The sequence below is a fragment of the Ammospiza nelsoni genome, chromosome 21, assembly GCF_027579445.1.
Source record: "Ammospiza nelsoni isolate bAmmNel1 chromosome 21, bAmmNel1.pri, whole genome shotgun sequence".
In the NCBI taxonomy this organism is placed as follows: Eukaryota; Metazoa; Chordata; class Aves; order Passeriformes; family Passerellidae; genus Ammospiza; species Ammospiza nelsoni.
Window position 1 is genome coordinate 9,135,875 of NC_080653.1, and position 19,653 is coordinate 9,155,527.

At 45.8% G+C, this 19,653-nt stretch overlaps 1 protein-coding gene across 1 annotated transcript in view; it reads left to right on the plus strand.

The window, feature by feature from the left end:
* Positions 1-19,653, plus strand: part of PPM1E (protein phosphatase, Mg2+/Mn2+ dependent 1E) — a 63,475-nt gene that overhangs the window by 38,594 nt on the left and 5,228 nt on the right. Inside the window, exons 2-6 of the mRNA XM_059486774.1 lie at positions 10,540-10,658; positions 15,562-15,761; positions 17,850-18,038; positions 19,118-19,261; positions 19,501-19,594. Coding sequence (XP_059342757.1) covers positions 10,540-10,658; positions 15,562-15,761; positions 17,850-18,038; positions 19,118-19,261; positions 19,501-19,594 — 746 coding nt within the window. The remainder of the gene's footprint in view (positions 1-10,539; positions 10,659-15,561; positions 15,762-17,849; positions 18,039-19,117; positions 19,262-19,500; positions 19,595-19,653) is intronic.

Here is a 19,653-nt window from a genome sequence, read left to right on the forward strand (position 1 = left end):
CTTGTGCCTCTTCTGAAGAGATCACAGGTTTGATAATAAGCTTAGGGAAAAGTTGACAATCTTCTTTGTGGAGGGGGAGAGGGAAAGCAGAGCTGTTGGGCAATTCTGACATGAGCAGCGTTGGCACCTCTGAAATGGGTGCTGGGAACGTGTTCATCTCACAGAAAATCAAATGGAACAAATAAGACTTAAAGACTGATTATGCTGCACAAACAAAGTCCCAGATTGTGGTGAACAGGCAGAGTTTGTGTGGGAGAATTTGTGAAGTATTGAGAAGTCCAGGGTAGAGAACCAATGTCCATAATCTGGTGAGATTTGTAATGTCACACTATGAAATGTCACAGCTCTTATTGTTTTTTCAGTTGACCTTTTAACAATGTGCAGAGATTTCTTTTTAAATGGGACTGGGAGTAAATTTAAGACATCTCTCCCCAGTTTTAAATCATTCTCTGTACCTTCTAAGACAGGAGAGAGGCCACAGCACTGCAGAATTCTTTGAAACATCCCCAGCTTGTTGGGAATCACTTCCCAGAGCCTTTGTGAGCAAGAAGAGCCAAATTTAGCTGTGTACAGCAGGCAGGCTCTGCTCCATGGGCTCAGGACCTGCCTGGCCCTGTGGAAATCCACATTCCCCTGCTTGGAGCTCACAGAATTTCCCCACCTTGGTGACCTCAGAGTGCAAATCCTCAATAAAGCTGGGAACAGGGAGAGGAGGGAGCAGGGGAGCACAGGGACCCTGTCCCTTGTCCCTCCCTGGGATGCTGTGCCTCATTCCCAGAGCCTGAAATGTCATGGAGCCACTTCCACAACGTGGCATGGCCTCCAAGTGTTATTCCTCCTCTATTTCAGTGTTATTCCTCCTCTATTTCAGTGTTATTCCTCCTCTATTTCAGTGTTATTCCTCCTCTATTTCATTAGTATTTGATAGTATTTGATAGAAAGAAGTTTGGTTGGGTTTTTACCTCTCCAGATTTTCTCCCTTTTTTTTTTTTTTTTTTTTTGTTCTTTTCAAATTCTTTTTACTCCTTAGAGATGCTACAATTTCCTGCTGTAAATAGATCCATCTAGGAAGTGGAAGGTGAGCTATAAAAGGAAAACTGTTTGCTTGAAGCTTATGTTGCTACAACTACTCCCCCAGCTCTTCTCCCTGCAGCATCTGAGTGTAAATCTCTCCTTGGCATTTGTGGGCACAATTCTCCTTGTGAGTTGGTTGTACAGTGAATTTCCCACTGCTGCAGTCCCCTGTGATGGCAGCACAAGGTGGCAAAGTCAGATATTGCCACAAATTCCCAGCCAGGCACATTGTCCCATCAGCACAGATATTGGAATGCATCTTTGAAGCTACAAAAAGCATTAAATTCAACATGTGTGTAACATAACTTGTCAAGTTAATGTCAAGATAATTTCTGTCCCTGTTGCTTTTTGTGTGTTCAATGTTTCATGATGTGGCCTCTTAAAATCCCAGGATTTCCATGCTGCAGCCTGGAACGTGAAGCTGGATTTGCCATTGTAAAATCAGGTGATATCTTTGCATTTTCCAGCTGAAGGGAGAGTGGATTATAGGCAAAGGGAGAAGAGAAATATTTGAGTACAATGCTTTAAATAATTCACTGGAAGGTTTAGAGCCATGCTATATAATATGTAAACACCTAAGTTCTGCTTATCTCTAATAATTTAGGACTAATCCTAAGTAACCATTCAACCTGTCCAATGAAACCAAACTTTGTGCCAGTGCAGGGTTTGGGAGAGGCTCTCACCTGCTGCTCATGACTGTGATTATTGAAGATGGATGGCTGGAGCTTTGGCTGCTGCCTCTTTAGGAAATCTTTTAAACCAGGATTGGAAAGAGAATATTTTACAGCCTGGTGAAAAACATCTAAATGCTGCCATTGTGTCGTTCAGGCCAGAACAACCCAGAGCCCTAATGTATTTTATCTGCTGTTCTGTTCCTCAACACTATAAATAATTCAGATCTGTTGGCTTAACTACTACTGGCAATTGTTATTTATTAAGAATGACTGAAATAACTATGTGGCTCAGTAGAACAGAATGCATTAGGGACTTTAATGTGAAACAGAATAGCTGAAACATTTTGATTATCCTTTAAAGAAAAAGCCTAAACCCCTAAACCTGCCATTATCCTTTGCAATTCTGCAAAGGACAAGTGACAGTGGGAATTAGGATGGGATCTTTCTGAGTAACTAAAGGGTTTTTCCTTTAAAAGAGCACTCACCCCAATCACAGAGCCCCTTTTATCCCTCCAGCATCTTGTTCTGTGGGCATCAGTGTCAGTAATTGTCATCTTGAGGTTCCAATCCAATCTTTAATGTGCCCCACTGGGAAATCCTTGAATCTGCCTGTAGTTACACATCTGCCTGTAAAACCACTTTTAAAGGTGCTGCATTGTTTTTTATGTTTGCTTTCATTTGTTTCTCTTGCACGTCATGCACAAGAGCAGCAGGATTTTCTGGGAATCAGTGCAAGGGAATTGCTGTTCTCTTGTTCCATCCCCACTTTAGGCTTAATTAATAATATCTGGCACTTCATCATTGGCTTGGAAATTGCTTTCCAGAGGTCAATAGCATTGTCCCTGCGTTGCAGGCCCAGAATTCCTGACATCAGGCATTGCTACAGCACAAACACAGTGTGTCCCTGCTCACAATTACAGCACTGCACAACAGAATCATTCTGCAAGCCAACTGATTATAAATGGGGCATTTGGAATAAATTTTTTATCACCAAAAAGAGTTGACATGCAGGACTTGGATGAGTAATTATCTAATCTTACATCTGGCATAAACACCCAAGCCATTTGTGTGATGAAGTGCAAGGCACAGGAGGGAGAAGGCAGCGAGGGAACATTCACTGCTGACTCAGTGCCCATAAATCTTCCAGGGTGTGTTTTGCCTTAGATTTGATATTTGTTCAATGGGTTGAAAGAAGTTAAGTGATCAAATGTCATTTGGAAATCCTGGTCTGCAATTCTGATTTTTCCTCAGTTACATGAGATAAATGCTCCAACAGGAGCAGGGTTTGGGGCCTGGCTCTGGGGATGTTACTGAAGCTGAGCACTTGAACAGGCACCATCTTCACCCCTTTTTAAAGAAGTAATTTAACATTTGTTTGCCTTAATGATGATCTGCAGGAGACAGCAGGGGATGTATTGCTGTGGAGCATTTTATTTCATTTCTTTGAAATGAAGTTTTAGCTATAACACCAAAATGCATTTTTCTTTCTGACAGAGGACTTGGGTGTGTTAATCTGATCTCTGATAAAACAGAGGCTCTGCATTGGGGGATTCTTATTTAACTTGTATTTCTGACACATCAGATCTGCATGGAATATCCTTTCCACTTAAGGGAAGTGTCAGTGGAAGTTTATTTATAACAGAGAAAAAATTGGGCATGAATCAGTGGTAAGTAAATGATGTGCCTGAACTCTGCTGCAAGTTTCCTGCAACATGAACTTTTCTAGAGACTGTGTCATTAATATTTTATAGCAAGGAGAGAAATCATCAAAAACTCCAGCTAGGACATAAAATATCTGAAATAATAAGAATATATATAAGTACCTTCAGAGTGAGCTGGACACTCTCATTGATTTTAGACAGCATCTCATCCTGGCTTGACAAAATGCAGAATTCATAAATTAAATCTGATGTATACAGTGCATGCTTTTATGCTGATGTTGGCACGCTTTCAGATGTAAAATTAAATTACTTTTTCCAATAAGGCAGCACAGATTGAAGCATGGATTCCTTTCTTTGCTAATGGAAGCAGGAGAAAGATATTGAATTATGCTGACTTTCAACTGACTGAGTGCCAAAGAGAGAAAAATCAATGACATTTTTAATGTCCTGTGGAGCTTTTAAACAGGCCTGGCTCTGCCAGGGAAACTCAGTGTGAGGTAACTGCTGCTGCCATTGGGTTTCCAGTGAGGAAATTTCCTTCTCCAGGGAAGCAGCACCTGGCACTGATGTGGCTTTGTCCCCATTCCATTCCCAGCGGTGCCAAGTGGGCACAGGGAGGGTTTTGGGGGACTCTGGACACCCCCACTCCCTGAGCAGGGCATGGGCTGTGTGAACATGCAGGGTAATCCTTGCAAAACAACAACAAAATCCAGAAGGATCTTTCCTCTCACTATAAACCCCTGAAAGTCACATGAGTGGGTAATACCAATAAATTACCTTTCTTTTGATGAATTAATGATAGGGTAAACACAGATTTATTTTCACTGTGAGTTTGCATTTGCAAAGCTGAATACCAAAGAGCTAAGCTGCACAATCAATGCCCATCAAATAAGTGGCTTGTTGGGGTTTTTAAATTTTATAATAATATTTTTATAATTTTTAAAGTGCATTTCATAACAGCAATTAAGATTTTATTATAAAACATCCAGTCCCTCAGAATCTTACTCCTCAGGTAGAAAATATTCTGATTTAGATGGGGGGAGTCTATTTAGATACATCCTCAACATCTTGGTGTTTCTTATACCAGAGGTTCATGGATTGGGGTCCATTTTTCTCTGCATTCCTTCAAAGTTCAGGTTTCCCTTTCTTTTAATAACAGATGGATACAATCTGGCTGTGAAGTGCTGGGATATGATTTCCAACAGCAAACTTTGTATCCTCAGCTCTTTGCTGTAATGAAGAAAACCCTCCCAGAGTCACTCCTGGGAATTCAATTTCTTGCAGTTATTTGGCTTCCAGCTCCTGGCAGGGCCATGCTGGGTTTTCAGGGGTTGTCCATGTTACAGGAGGTGATTTCTGTCATTTTAAATGCAGCCACAGCAGCAGCCCCAGAAATTGGAATATGAGTAACCTCAGAACCCCCACGCTGGGAGGATGAGTGAGAGAAATAATAGAATTTGGTTTCAAAGATAATACCCAGGCAATTTATCCAGGCAGGAGCTCAGGAGAAGCTGCTCTGTGTGGTTTGGATTCTTCACAATTCACCCCTGTGGTGTCAGTGCTATTTTATTGACAGCCATTAAATCACAAATGCTTATCAGTGGTTTGTGGGCAGCCAGCATTTATATTTTAGATACACACCGCCCTTCCTGACATTGCACCTCATTAAAGAGACAGAGATGACCTTTTTATTTTGTCTTGCTCACATTTTGGTGCCTTTATGTACTGCCATGTGCCCTTCACCCTCTGTAGAAGGGAGCACTGACTTGCTCTGCAGAAATTGCATCAGAGCTCTGAGCCTAATTCATGTGCTGAGAACAGTCTGTGAAAAGCCAAGGGTTTCCCCTGGTGAAGCATCTTCATCCAGCTGTGCAGAGGATTTCTGATGAGCAGTGCTCCTCTGCTTTGGGTATTTTTTCACATCCAGTTAAGACAGACTTAACTACAGAAATATATCTATACAAAATAGGCCTGGAAAACATCAGCGAGCAGAAAGCAGAAGGTTAAAAATATGGTGAATGCAGTGTCTACATAGACAGGGGCATGATAAATGTATCTGAAGTGTCTTTTTGCAAGGCTTGTGTATTATATTTCTGTTGCTTACAACTGTCAGCACAAGGACAGGCTGGCTGGGATGTGAGCAGGCAGCTGTCTCTGGGAGCCTATAGATAGCAGCTTCCTTGGGTAGCACGTTTGCAGCTCCCTCAAACAGATTTATCAACATCTTCACTGTCTCACCACTGCCAGCTCAAATGACTTCTCAAGGAGCTTTGGTTATGCAAGCTTGTAAAAGGTGCATTGTTTTTTCTATTTGTTTCTTATTTTTGGATGTGTGTGTGTGTGTGCCAGGTTTTTTTTTAGTAACTCACTGCAGCAGATAAATCTAGTGCAGGGTTTCACCATGTGTTAAGGGGAAAAAAAAATAACAATACTCCATTTGTCCAGCGTGACCAGGCTTTAAATAAGCATCAGAACTTCCAGCAGCTGTGCAGAGCAGTGGAACAGCACAGGGCAGGGATGCTCTGGGAGTCAGGAGAGGAGAACCTGCAGAGATGGGAGCTGGAAATAGCATCTGCTGGGCAGATCCAGAGGATGCAGCCATAATCATTTTAGGGTCTTGGAATGCTTCACTGAATATTCCCCTCTAGTGCTGGGTGACCTGGAGGAGTCTGGGGACAAACAGGAGCCCCTCAATGCTCCAGGTCCCTCTGGATGGCCACAGAAACAGGAGCTGGAGGAAGGGAGGGTGGGGAAACAGCCCAAGGAGCTCCCCAAAGCATTTCTGTGCTCATTGCTCTGCACTTCCCAGCATGGGAACCTGCAATAATAAAGACTTTAAAGGCTTCTTCAAAAAGCTTCCAGGCTGTTTCCAAAGCTCCATCTGGAAGGTCTCCTGAGAGTTGGGGATGTTTTGTAAATACAGGCAGGGGACAAATGAGGTTTTTCTTAAAGTGAATCTGGCAGAAGTTGCTTTCTAACAAGAGCTTGCAACTGGCCACACGAGCAGGAGTTTCCCAAAGTGCATCCCTGCTGGAATGTCTTTTGGAAAGGGTGCAGTTCATTTGTCATCCCTACAAAGTCTTTTACCACCACAGTAAATTACAGGCCTTTGGGAATGTGCTGTGCTTGGTTCTTTTCAGGTCATGTTCTGGGTCTTGGATTGCTGGGTGAAACCAAATATGCTGCTTTATCCTGTTTGCCTGTGCATTTGTTTTGTGTCTCAGCAGATTGAATAGCATTTCTATTTAAATCATTGCTCATTCTAACTAAAACAATTGCTGTTCTGTGGCGTCAGGGGATTCCTGAGGTAACAGGAACACTGTGCATTTTGTGATTTACTGCCCGCTTTGCCTCTTGAAAGCCCCAGTTCGTTTTGGTCTATTTTCCCTGTTTGTTTGGGTTAGTGATGCCTCATCAGCTCCCCCAGACCACGACAGGGCTGGGGATTTTCAGCCCTGGTGCCCTCGTTGTGGATTTAGGCATTTTAGCTTCATTTTCCCATCAGAAGAGCTAATGCTCAGAACTGAGAGTTTTAAGAACTTGAGGTCTCTCTTTGCTGGTTTTCCCCTCTCCTGCAGCTGTTGGTGACACTGTGAGTTACCCAGAGCTGTTGTTTGCCTGTGTGCTCCACTTAGCACTTCTGGCAGTTATGAGAAAAGAGTGAGAAAAACCTAAGCAAAGCTATCAGAACTATGAAAGCATAAACCTCCTATAGATTGAAAATATCTCCCACTCTCATCTTGGTATTTTTCCCTTCAGTTGGGCTCTTAGCAAGAAATTCCAGAATACTTCACAAACACGGATTTAGGCCTTCTACAGCCTTCCTCCTCCTCCTCCTCCTCCTCCTCCTCCTCCTCCTCTCCCTGAGGAAATGACATTCTCATTCCTTGTTTGCAGATGAGGAATGAAGGTTTGAGTGGCGAAGTGACTCGTCCAAGGTCAGCTGCTGAGTTAGTGGCACAGCTATGAATAGACAAAGGCATTTTAGCTCTCAGCTCTCTGCTAAACAAGACTGTGCCCTCCCAGTTTCAATTTGTCAGACTTCATGACTAATAACACTTGAGCATCTAGAAGGTGGCAGAAGAATTTCTTTGCAGAGCCAGCAGGTAACCCCTGGTTACACCAGCAGCAGAGTGGGAGCTCCTCCCTGTCCCCAGGGATCCTGGTGACAATTTTGGGTTTTGTGAAGAGGGAGAACTTTCCCCTTGGATTGCTGTTTGTGTCATGTTCTATCTGCTCACCTGAGTGCTCACTTTGGTGCTGAAAACAGAGATAGAGATCCCAGAGCTGGCTCTTCATTTGTCTTAGTGCAGCAGTAATGAAGTGTCCTCAGAGCAGTTTGCCTTCAACAGCTATTTTAAACCTCCAGAGCAATCTGCTGTTCCTTGAAGGGAAAAAGTAATTCAACTAAAAGTGCTCTGAGGAGCCAAGGGAGAGAAGGAAACGTTGAGAGGTGCTAATCAGGAAGGGGAAATCATCTGTCTGCGTGTGGGCACCTCCCTGCTCACATGGCACAGCCCTGCAGCAGCCACATAAGAAGCTTTGTGATCAACAAATGTCAAGGGCAATTAATTCTTGGGCCAGCAGCTGTTATTATTAGGACAAAGAGTGGCCAGACATAGAAGGAAAGCCTTCAGCTGATTTGTTTTCTCTACCTTTCCCCTCCAAATTGATCGGTTGCTCAAGCCCCAGCAGTGAACTCCCTTGCAATAAGAATTTCAAATTTGCCATCTCTTTTATTTTCAGGAGGAGAGTTTGTATTAGATTCAGAGCACAGAGGAACAGCTCAGGGAAGGTGTTTAGAAAGTCCTCCCCACTTTAATGCTATCAGGATGGAGAGGAGTTAAGCTGGTAACATAATAATATGTGGGCTGAATTAAACCCACCTCAGACTGGTTTTCTCCAACTTAATTCATGGAAGCAGAGCACTTTTAGGCTTGACTTAATACCCTCCCAGAGTTATTCCAGGATTGCTACAATGCAACTGTGGGTGTTCTAAACACACCTACGCTGCCAGAGAATCAGGAAGGATGTACTCAAAATCCTTTAATTTATCTAATAACATCTTTAGCAGCTTTTTGTGTAGGTTTAGCATTGTAATGGAAATGCACTCTATGGCTGGATATAGAGCTGCTGTGTGGAAATGGAACACGTGAACAGCACTTGGAGCTGGGGGGAAATACTCTGACCTGCTACACCTCCTGTAAATGCACCTTTCACTTGTGCCATTGGTCTCTGCAGTTAAAATAATACCTAAAATTTCAGATACAAGTGTTCATGGCTCTGGGTATCCACAGACATTGCTGTGCCCCCTCCCAGGGCCAGGCAGAGCAGAAATTCCTCCCCTCTGGGCTATTTATTCTTTGCTGTTTAGTCCTGAGTCTATTTTAGCCACGTTCCTAACCAGGTTCCCTCTTTGCCCCTGATGTTCCTGAGGGTTCTTTAGAAGTGACACAAAACAAGTTTGGTTTTACAGCCCTGAGCTGGTCAGGGAAGCCTCGGACTGGAAACAGCTCAGATTCCTGCGGGTGCCCTGCTGGTAACTGCTGGGATAATTCTGCTATCCCGGGCACTGAGACCTCTCCCTTTTTGGGGAATCTCATGGAACATGAGCAGAACCAGCATGACAAACCTGCTCTTTGTGACCCAAATAAAGACAGAAGAAACAAGGCAGGAAATCAGCTCCTCTACGTGCCAGCAGCAGGGGATGTGCCGGGGTTTTCCTCCGGATGGGAACGGGATCGGAGCCCTGGGATGGGCCGGGATCGGAGCCCTGGGATGGGCCGGGAAGGGCCGGGATCGGAGCCCCGGGCTGGGCTGGGAAGGGCCGGGATCAGAGCCCGAGAAGGGCCGGGATCGGAGCCTTGAGGGAGGCCGGGATCGGAGCCCCGGGCTGGGCCGGGAAGGGCCGGGATCGGAACCCTGGGATGGGCCGGGAAGGGCCGGGATCGGAACCCCGGGATGGGCCGGGAAGGGCCGGGATCGGAGCCCCGGGCTGGGCCGGGAAGGGCCGGGATCGGAGCCCCGGGCTGGGCCGGGAAGGGCCGGGATCGGAGCCCCGGGCTGGGCCGGGAAGGGCCGGGATCGGAGCCCGAGAAGGGCCGGGATCGGAGCCCTGAGGGAGGCCGGGATTGGAGCCCCGGGCTGGGCCGGGAAGGGCCGGCCCTGAGGCGGCTGATTCCGGAATCCTGCCTGGGAATTCCAGGGAAAACCCTCGGATGGGTGGGGCCCTAATGAGGCACTGTGTGTGATTTTCAGAGCTTCCTAACAGTGTTAGACAAAGGTATTTATTGTTAATCTTATCCTTTAATCGTTTATAGATATGTTGAACAGAAGGAAGTGTTGTTGTTCATTGCCTGTTCTCTGGATTTCTGAGTTGGAATTCTGTGATTGATGGATGGTTTCTGGGCTGAAATTGGCTCTGTGTCTCTCTGTGGCCCTGTGAGAGTGGATGTATTGGGAAAGACATCATTATCCCACTAAAATCTGTGGAAATTGGAAGTTTCAGGCTGTGTCAGCAGGAGATACCTGCAGAAGTTGGGGCTGACCAATGGGAAATTCAGAGTTATACATAAATTAGGAGGTATTAAATTCCTCTTGAATGAGAGAATGTACATTAAAGTGGCCTTGGCTTGCTATAGATTAATTAACCTTTGGGGATACCAGGTTTAATTAAACTACAGTGAGTTCAAGCCACTTCACTCTGGGTAGAAATCATTCCTGAGGGAGCTTTTTTACCTTATGCACATCAGCTCCCTGTGGGTTAACCTGACCCTTTGGACACTTTGAAATCTGAGGAATTCTGGAACCCTGACTCCAAATCTTAGGAGAAACTGGACTTAACTTGAGTTAAAATTGTACCATACATATGTAAAAAATGTACAGTGGTGTGACAGACTCTGGAGGGTTCAAGTCTAGATTTGAAAAGAATTTAAATAGAGGTTATGAACTGAAACATTAAAACTTAAGAACCAGGGAACAGAGGAGTGAAAGGAGCAACCAAAACCCATCAGTGAGTCTGAGGTCTTGCTGCAGGGCTCAGGCAAAGAACCTTGGTGAAGAATACACTCATGTTACCTGGCTGAATCACACTAAAACATCTTTTTGTGCTTTCTCTTTTTCCTTTCCAGTAATTGCCCCTCATTTCTGGCCTCTGCTTTAGCCAGAGCAACGTCAGATGAAGTCCTGCAGAGCGACCTCTCGGCGCATTTCCTGCCCAAGCGCGTGGACAACGCTGACGGCATCGTCCGTAAGTGCCACCAAATCCCAAATTCCCAAATCCCACCCCTGGGCTCAAATTCTGGGACAGAAACACCCCACATGGATGGAAAAAGCCTCATGGGGAGCTCACCACCACTCCTGACAGAGCTGCAGGTCTAATTGCTCAAATCAAACCTTTGGAATCACTCTATTAAATGCATTTTCGTGGCTGTGTCTGCTGATGGCCCTGAATCTCTCTCTCAGCACTTCATACAATGTGGTTCTGCTGGCAAGTGCCAGTTGTCCTCCCTCATCCTTGGAGCAAAGTCAAATATATGTGGGAAGAGATAATTTAATTCTGAATTATTTCAGTCAGTGTGGTTTTTACTATGGCTTGTAAGGGTTTTTTTTATGGTTTTAGCAAAAGGTAGTATAAAGAGATTTCATGATTAAAAGGAAGAAAAATCCTTTTTCTCATTTGTCTGTGTTGGCTGACAAGATTTTTGCACCCTCCAGCTCAAGGTCATGCACCCTAACTCATTTCAAGAGTGTGCTGGCCTAAATAACCTTGACAATTAGCTGGGTTGTTCATTACAACAAAGAGCAATGTTTCTCACATGTAGTAACAGGAATTCTGTCATTTGATCTTGAAAATACAGTCCCCAAACCACTTTGTCCGTTCCCTCCTTTTTTGATTAAAAAAAAATTCCTGTAAATTATTCTGGGGAAAAGGAAGATCCATAAATCTGGCTCGTCAAAAAGGAAGATTTTGCTGTATTCCCCAGAGGCCCTTGGAAACCTGAGGAACAGAAAAACCTGCTCTGGGTTCCCTTTCTGTAGGTATTGCTGCCTCCTCCTGCTGAGCAGGTAAATGGAATAGATTTGTCATTGTTCTGGCTGAGCAGCCTTCATTAATTTCAAATTGAGATCTCTGAAACTTGCATAAATATTTGACAGTCTCCAAGGAAATGTTGACTAAGCCTCCACACAGAATATCTACAGAATTCAACAAAAAAGGGAAAAAGAGAGGAAAAAAAGCCACCACAAAACCCTCACACCTACAGAAATTGACATTTAAATATATCTAAGGCTGTAAGACAGAGGCAAACATAGATTGAGATGGGAACAGACTGCAGCAGGCACTAAGAATAGGGCTCCAGATGCAGTTTGTTGAGGTGAATTGTCATAATGAGGATACTTGGAAATAAAATATCCCTTTGCTGATGCAGTGTGAGTGTTAAAATGTGAGGGTTTAGGGGGAGAGGAAGAGAGAAATCCTCTGGCCTGTAGTAAAGCAACAGCTTCATACAAACATACAATTTCAATAATCTAAGTGATAATTTTCTAAAGCAGGACATAAGAATGACAGAATCACAGAAAGGTTTGGGACATTGAAGATCAATGGGCATGGGCAGGGACCCCTTCCACCCTCCCAGGGGGCTCCAAGGTCCATCCAGCCTGGCCTTGGGCACCTCCAGGGATCCAGGGGCAGCCCCAGCTGCTCCATCAGTGCCTCAGCAGCCACCAGGGCCAGGCTTGGCCCAGCAAACCCCGACAAAAGTGGTGACAGCAGCAGCAGCTCCAGCCTGGAGACGCTTCAGGGAGTCCTGGAGAATCCTGGGCTGGCGCTCAGAGGAGATCTGCCCTCAGTGGTGCCACACTGGGAGAATTCAATGCTTCAATGCTTTGGAAGAAAGCAAAGCAAAGTGTGGCAGGTGGTGAAAATGGGATTTCTACATCCTGGAGTTTGATGCTCAGAGTTCACTGTGCCCTGATGCTGTTTGAGCTGCTGCAGAATGTGAAACCAAGCTGAATTTCACTGCCTGGCTTTAATATCCAGTTCTGTGTCAGGTTTTTATGAACCCAGAAAGATTTTTACTCTGTGTAATACAAGGAGACATTTACCTGATTTGCCTCAAGTTTGAATTTGCTGAAAGATAAAAAAAAGCTATTTCAAATTTCCTTAGTGGCACATTTCACTCTGAGAATTGCAACGTGACAAATCATGTCCTGTGCTTAGGAGTGGGGAAAGCAGCTCTTGGTGGGGAGAGAAATGAGAAACTCCATGACAGAAGAATGCAAATCTTACAAGAAGAAAAACTGGTTGGAGTCCACAAATGTAGAATTGCAAGATTAGGGGTCTGTTGTGTTTGGGGTGACCATGTGTTTTTGGATATCTGAGTCACAGGCCATGACTCTTCCAGCTGCAAGAGATTTTCCATGAGACCTGAATGATGTTGGATTTCTTGTTTGAAAGGTCAGGTTAAGGACATTTAGGTTAGGGTTTGTATTGGAAAAAAGGCTCCCAATATTACCAGTTGGATCGTGCCTGGGGCAGTCTGACCCTCGCTGCTGGGCCAAAGGCAGCAACTGCGGTGTATCACCCCAGAGATACCTTGGCTTGCTGGTGGTTGCAGCTGGGCACTGAACAAGTCCAGGCTTGTTGGAACCCCGTTACCTCAAGAGGAATAGCTTCAGGCGATGGTGAAGAGAAAAAGGAGAGGATTCTGCTGGAAGGTTTAATGTCCAGGGGTTTATTCCATGGTTACAGAGGTCTGAACGTGAGGACCTGCTCCAACAGAACCCCAACCGCATGGTCTGATCACCTTTTTAAGCTCAGGGACAGGGGGAGGGGAGGTACAGGTGAGCCACCAACCAGGTGAGAGGGGCAGGGTCTCAGGGGAAGATGACACCCAGACAGGCCAATGACCTCTGGGCCTGAGGGGCATCCTTTGAACTTGACCAACCACACGACGCCTTGCTGGAATGTTAAGTCTGAGTGAGTGACAGGACTCACTCAGCATGGGGGTAAGGGGGAAGGGATAGACATATAGGGACACCTGGGAAAGTGACCTGGAAGGCCAAAATGGGACATTACAGCACACCACAACATCACCTGTTGTGTGTGGAGGAAGAGAATCTTGTGGAAGTTTGGCTTTGTTAAGGAACCAGCAGAGGCTGGATAGCAGGACCATGGGACCTGGTGGTGGTGTCAGATTTCCAGGAGATGTCACAAAGCAAATCCTAATGTCCATTACCCAGTTGTTCCAGGTTCTAGGAGATGGATCCTAGAGATATCCAAAGGGATCTAGAGCTCCTAGATGAAGGAAAACCTTGATTCTGACCTGTCCATGTTATCAACACAGCTCATAAAACATGACACTAAAAAGCAGGACCTGGATCCTGGTATCCTTTCCACCCTCCTTCTGCCCTGTCATCTTTGGGAACAGCAATGCCTGAGCTGGATTTCCCACTCACTGTGGTGCAGCTCAGCATTCCTTCCAACCTTGGGGATTTGGGAGCAGCAGGAGGGAAATGAAATTCTCCATGACACAACTGCAGTGCCAGCTGAGTCAGCTCTGGCTCAGCGTGGCAGCATTAACAATTGATGAGTAATTTCCAGCTGTGAGGGGGAGGTTTTTATTTGGCATTTCATTATTCTCCTGTTTTAACCTCACGAGCAGTTGCTGATGATGCTGACAGCGCCCAGGGTCCCCTGGGAAGGGCAGTGAGGATCTCAGCAGGGCCCTGGGTTCACTGGCACCCTCCTGCAGAGGTGCCACAGGTGACTCTGCCATGTCTGCCCAGTGGGGAGGGATGGGAGAGCAAAATCTGTGAGCTTTCCTCTGGAAAATACAACTTGGACATGTCAGGTTGGACATGAGGAATGGGAGAGCAAAATCTGTGAGCTTTGCTCTGGAAAATAGAACCTGGACACCTCAGGTTGGATGTGTTCCCTCTTTAAATAATTACCCAGGGAGATTTCTGGTGGTCCCAGAGAGAGCAGCACAGGTGGGGTGAGGAACCCCCCACTCACACTGTGGGAGTGTTTGATTTCCACCCCTTGGTTTTAAAGCTGTGTGATCAAGGATTCAAGGTTCCTTTTGGTTATTTATCCAGTGTATTTTCAGCTTAATACCTCTTGATTGAACCAACCCATAATCAACAGAGCTGGGACAATATTACAATATTTGTTCCTAAGGGTCTGGGCCCCCTGCTCACTCTAGACCTAGGACAGGAATTTGTAAATGCTGCTTTTAGGCTCTGTACAGAATTCCTGTGAAGTGAGAGATGCTGCAACTCCCTCCTCTCCTCCCTGCATGAGCCCCTCCTCCTGCAGGAGTGATTGGCACTCCTGGATTGCTGCTGCTCAGCTTTGAGGATCCTGCCTTTGGTGAGCCATCATGAACAAAGAGATGGGGATGTGTTCAGCTCTGATGCTGAATTCCTGTTTTCCTCTCCTGGATTTCAGAACAAATGTCAGGTGCCTGAGTTTTCACGTTTTAAAATGACAATTTCTCAGGAGTGCCAGTTCAGCATTTTCTTAAATTTGAGGCCTTTATGGTTTTGTCATTTGCTCATGCAGATTTCTCTGACACACCGTTGTCAGGAATATGGGAATAATAGGAAATCAGGGAATAGCTAAGAAGGCACCTGTGCACTGCTGAAAGTGCACAAACACCTTAAAATCACTCTGGTAATTTCTGCAGATTGTTTCCACAGCCTTGCCTCAGCTCTGCAATGAAATGGTGTTTAGAACAGGGAATTTGGTCCAAACCCAGTGTGTCATTGTCAGTGAGGGTGGGTTCTGTAGGTGGCACCCTGTGCCATGACACAGTCCCTGTCAGAGCTGCACACCCTGGGCAGGGCCACGCCAGGGATCCAGCACTTTTCCTGCCTTTCATTGTCTCTGCTGCTGCAAATGAGTTCCCCAAAGGCACAGGGAAATGTTTAAGTTAAAAAGACAAACAAACAATGAGCTGCTTACTGATGAATGCTGATTATGGTGACTTTGGCTTCTTCTTTTCATGCATCAGAGCCCAGAATTTCCCTGCTGACATCAACTGCTTGGCTAAAATGGTTTTGTTTCATCTCTCTAATGTATGCAGGGGAGAAAACTCTGCCTTAATAACACTCTCAAGGCTTTCATCTGTGCTTTGTGCCTTCCTCAGAGATCGAGACGGTGAAGTTGGCCCGTTTGGTTTACAGCAAACTGCACGAGATCTGCAGCAGCTGGGTGAAGGATTTCCCCCTGCAGCCCAAGCCCCACCGCTACTACGACACCTCCATCCACGCCATCAAGAACATGCGCAGGAAGATGGAGGACAAGCACGTCTGCATCCCCGACTTCAACATGCTCTTCAACCTCGAGGTGAGCTCACACCTTGAATTGACACATTCTGTGAGAATTGACACATTCTCTGGTCAATATTGTAAATGCTGGTCCACCAACAAGGGGAGAGAATGATGCATCTGACTCCATCTTATCAGAATAATTTATTACTTTATTATACTACGTTATATTAAAGAATACTATACTCTACTATACTAAAGAATAGAGAAAAGATAATTACTGAATGCTAAAATGATAATGAAAATTCGTGACTCTTTCCAGAGTCCAGTCCAGGCTCTTCAACCTCTAGGTGAGCACACACACACACAATCTGTGGTTGATATTGTAAATGTTGGTCCACCAGCAAGGGGAGAGAATGATGCATCTGACTCCATCTTATCAGAATAAAGTATTACTTTATTATATTATGTTATATTAAAGAATACTATACTGTACTATACTATACTAAAGAATAGAGAAAAGATACTCACTGAATGCTAAAAAGATAATGAAAACTCATGACTCTTTCCAGAGTCCCAACACAGCTTGGCCCCAATTGGCCAATGAGTCAAAACAACTCACACCAGAATCAGTCAAAACAACTCACACCAGAATCCAATGGAACGATCACCTGTGGGTAAACAATCTCCAAACACATTCCACATGAACAGAACACAAGAGAAGCAAATGAGATAAGAATTGTTTTCCTTTTCTATGAGGCTTCTCTCACTGCCTTTTGGCTTCCCAGGAGAAAAACCCTGGGTGAAGGGATTTTTTTAGAGAATGTGAATGCCACAGGTCAGTGGTTTGCATCCTGGAAAAGCAGGAGGTTTTCCACTGAGGGAGTGAAGGGTGATGGATCTTAGCAGGGTTGGCAGTTGGTCACCTCACAGTTCATCTCTGAAGCCATTTGGCAGCTGGGGTGGGTCTGCTCTGCTTTTCAAGCCTTCCTCTTGGGAGGAAGAAGCCAAAAGCAAAAATAAGGAAATTAAGTTAAAAAATCCAAAACAAACCCAAACCTTACAGGACTGAGAGCTCACACACAATTCTAGAAATGTGAGTAGTTTGGTGGAACTGTAGCCTTGTCTTCCCTTCCATTAATTTCTTGATGTTGCCATTGGTCAGACACTCATTCTTGCTCTCCCTTGAGATATAAAACTGGACACTCAGGAATGGAAAGTAAAAGAAAATGGCAAGAATTTTACCTTAAGGATCAAATTGCTGCATAATTACTTCTTTTTTACACCCTGTCACTTTAATAACCATCTTCTACACCATCCACATTCTTACCTTTAAAAGATATTAATGCAAACAGAGGCAGATGTTTCCTTTGCCTGTCAATTGTCAGCTTTCTTATTCCAATTTGTGTTGGAGTCCATTACCTAAAAATTACAATGTGCAAATATTCCAGTCACTGAGCTGGCTGTCAAGGTTGAATTGGCTCTGTCAGTGGGTTGGTGTTGTGTGTGTGAGCTGCTGGAGTTGCTGTCTCCTGCTACCACGTTGTTTCTCTGAACAGAGGAGGGGAAGCTGAGAAAACTGCCTTGAAGATGAGTGATTTTGCTGTATTTGATTTGTGAATGCAATCACAATTTTCTGATGAGAGAGCACATGCAGTTTTTTTAAAACACATCTAAGATGATATATTTTAGATTTAAGGAATAAAGAAGAGTGAAAGCAAAGACTGGCTGGCTTCACATTTTAACTGTACTGGCATTTTGTCCCTGGTGGATTCCAATCATGATGTAGACTTCATGCAAACTGTATTGGATGTTCCTCTCTCTGTGGTTTTTGCAGTCACAAAATCTCCTGCACAATTTGATGAGAATGGCACTTCCTATTTGAGTTGTGTGACTGAGCTGTAACAAATGGGACCTAAGGAGTACTGAGAACACCACACAGGGCATCTCTTGCATTTTGCAGGTAGAATTCAACAGGAAGGTGGAAATTTCCCACTGATGCAAGTGCAGGTGGTCAGGGTAGTTTGCTTCTCCAGTGGAGACTTTGTCTCTAATTACAGTTTAATGAGGACAGCACAAATCCCAAGTTCAAAGCTTTAAGATGATCCAATGAGCTGTTCGTGTTGGTTTCACTTGAGTTTTTTCCTCCCCGTGTTTCCTCTGGCAGGACCAAGAAGAACAAGCTTATTTTGCAGTGTTTGATGGCCATGGAGGAGTGGATGCTGCCATCTATGCCTCCATCCACCTGCACGTGAACATGGTGCACCAGGAGATGTTCCAGCAGGACCCGGCCGAGGCTCTGTGCCGCGCCTTCCGCGTCACCGACGAGCGCTTCGTGCAGAAGGCAGCCAGGGAGGTGAGGGCTCTGCTGTGGTGCCATGTCATGGTTTGCCTCAGATACCTCAGGTTTATCCCTGTAGATCTCCCCAGGTGTGCCATCACCTCTCCTTTCCCCACCCTGACCCTGCTGAGGGCTGTCTGTCAGTCCTGGCATTCCAGAAGGGTAGTGAGTGATTGGCAGAGCTCAAAAGATGCCCTCAGCCCTGGGGACATTGGGCCATCCAGGTGTCATTTGTCCCCTGAGACCTCCCCTCCTGTACCTGGTTGGTGGGATCCCTACCCCTTCCCTGCCCCCTCTCCCCAGGGTTAAAAGACACAACAACCACATGGTTCAGGGAGTTCTGTTGGAGCTGTTGCTGCATTCAGAGGCCAGAGTAAAGCTCTGGATCAGAACCCTCCAGCAGAACCCGACTCCTTTTTCCTTCACCATTGCCTTAAAGCTTCTCCACCAAAGGTAAACCTGAGCTCCTGCATGCCTGGACTTGTCTCTAGCACCCAGCTGCAATATCCAGCCAGCCAAAGGTGTCTCAGGTGAAACCACCACAGCTGCCACCTTTGGTCCAGCAGCAAGGGCCAGACGAGCCAGGCACGTCCCGTGTGGTTATATTGGTAAATAATTCCAACAGGACTGAGAGCATGAACTGCAAATCAATCCTGCCTTTCCAGAGTGGCACAGTGGAATCAGCACAGAGCTCTCCATGCCCCACTGGTGTCCATAGCTTCACATCCCATAAAAATGTCAGCTCCTGCTTCTCCCAGCTCCCAGCCCCTCTGAGGGATGCTGCTGCCATTCCCACTCTCAGCTGCCTCCCAGGCTCAGCCCTCAGGGTCACCAACACCCAGCTGTGCCTGGCAGCAGCAGGAGCAGCCCCAGCAGTGCCCAGCTCCTGGCAGGCAGGTCCCATGCCAGGGATGCCATGGGGCATGTTGGTGTTCAGCCAGGTTGGCTCTGAGGGGCTGTAAGTGAGCAGTTGTAGCTGTAGGGAAAGCACTGCCTGTTCCTCCCTGGGAATAGCTCTGTGCTGCAGTTTCCATGTGTTCTGTCCCTGGGTTAAGGAAGAAAATGCTTTGAAATGGAAATGTATTTTTTTCCAGAGTCTGCGCTGCGGAACCACCGGGGTGGTGACTTTCATCCGAGGGAATATGCTGCATGTGGCTTGGCTGGGGGACTCCCAGGTCATGCTGGTGAGGAGAGGCCAAGCTGTGGAACTGATGAAACCCCACAAACCAGATCGAGAGGTGAGAAGGGGCTGTGTGAACAGCCCTGGGCAGTGACCAGCACAGGTACAGCTCTGGGGAGCGCTGCCATGCCAGATCTCTGTGAGCAGCAGAGCATGTTCCACTATCCTGGTTTGTTTGGATCTGTGAGCAAATCCTTTGGCTCATGGGGCCTGCTGTGTTTGTGAAAATCCAGGTGTTGATGGGAGTGCTGAGTGTGTGGTGCAGCTCTGACTGCTCTGTCTTGTGTTGCTGCTCAGGATGAGAAGAAGCGAATCGAGGCCCTGGGCGGCTGCGTGGTCTGGTTTGGAGCCTGGAGGGTGAACGGGAGCCTCTCTGTCTCCAGAGCTATTGGTAAGAGAGAGCCTTCATTCCTTTTTGAGGCTTGCTTTGCTTTTTAACTATAAAATTTT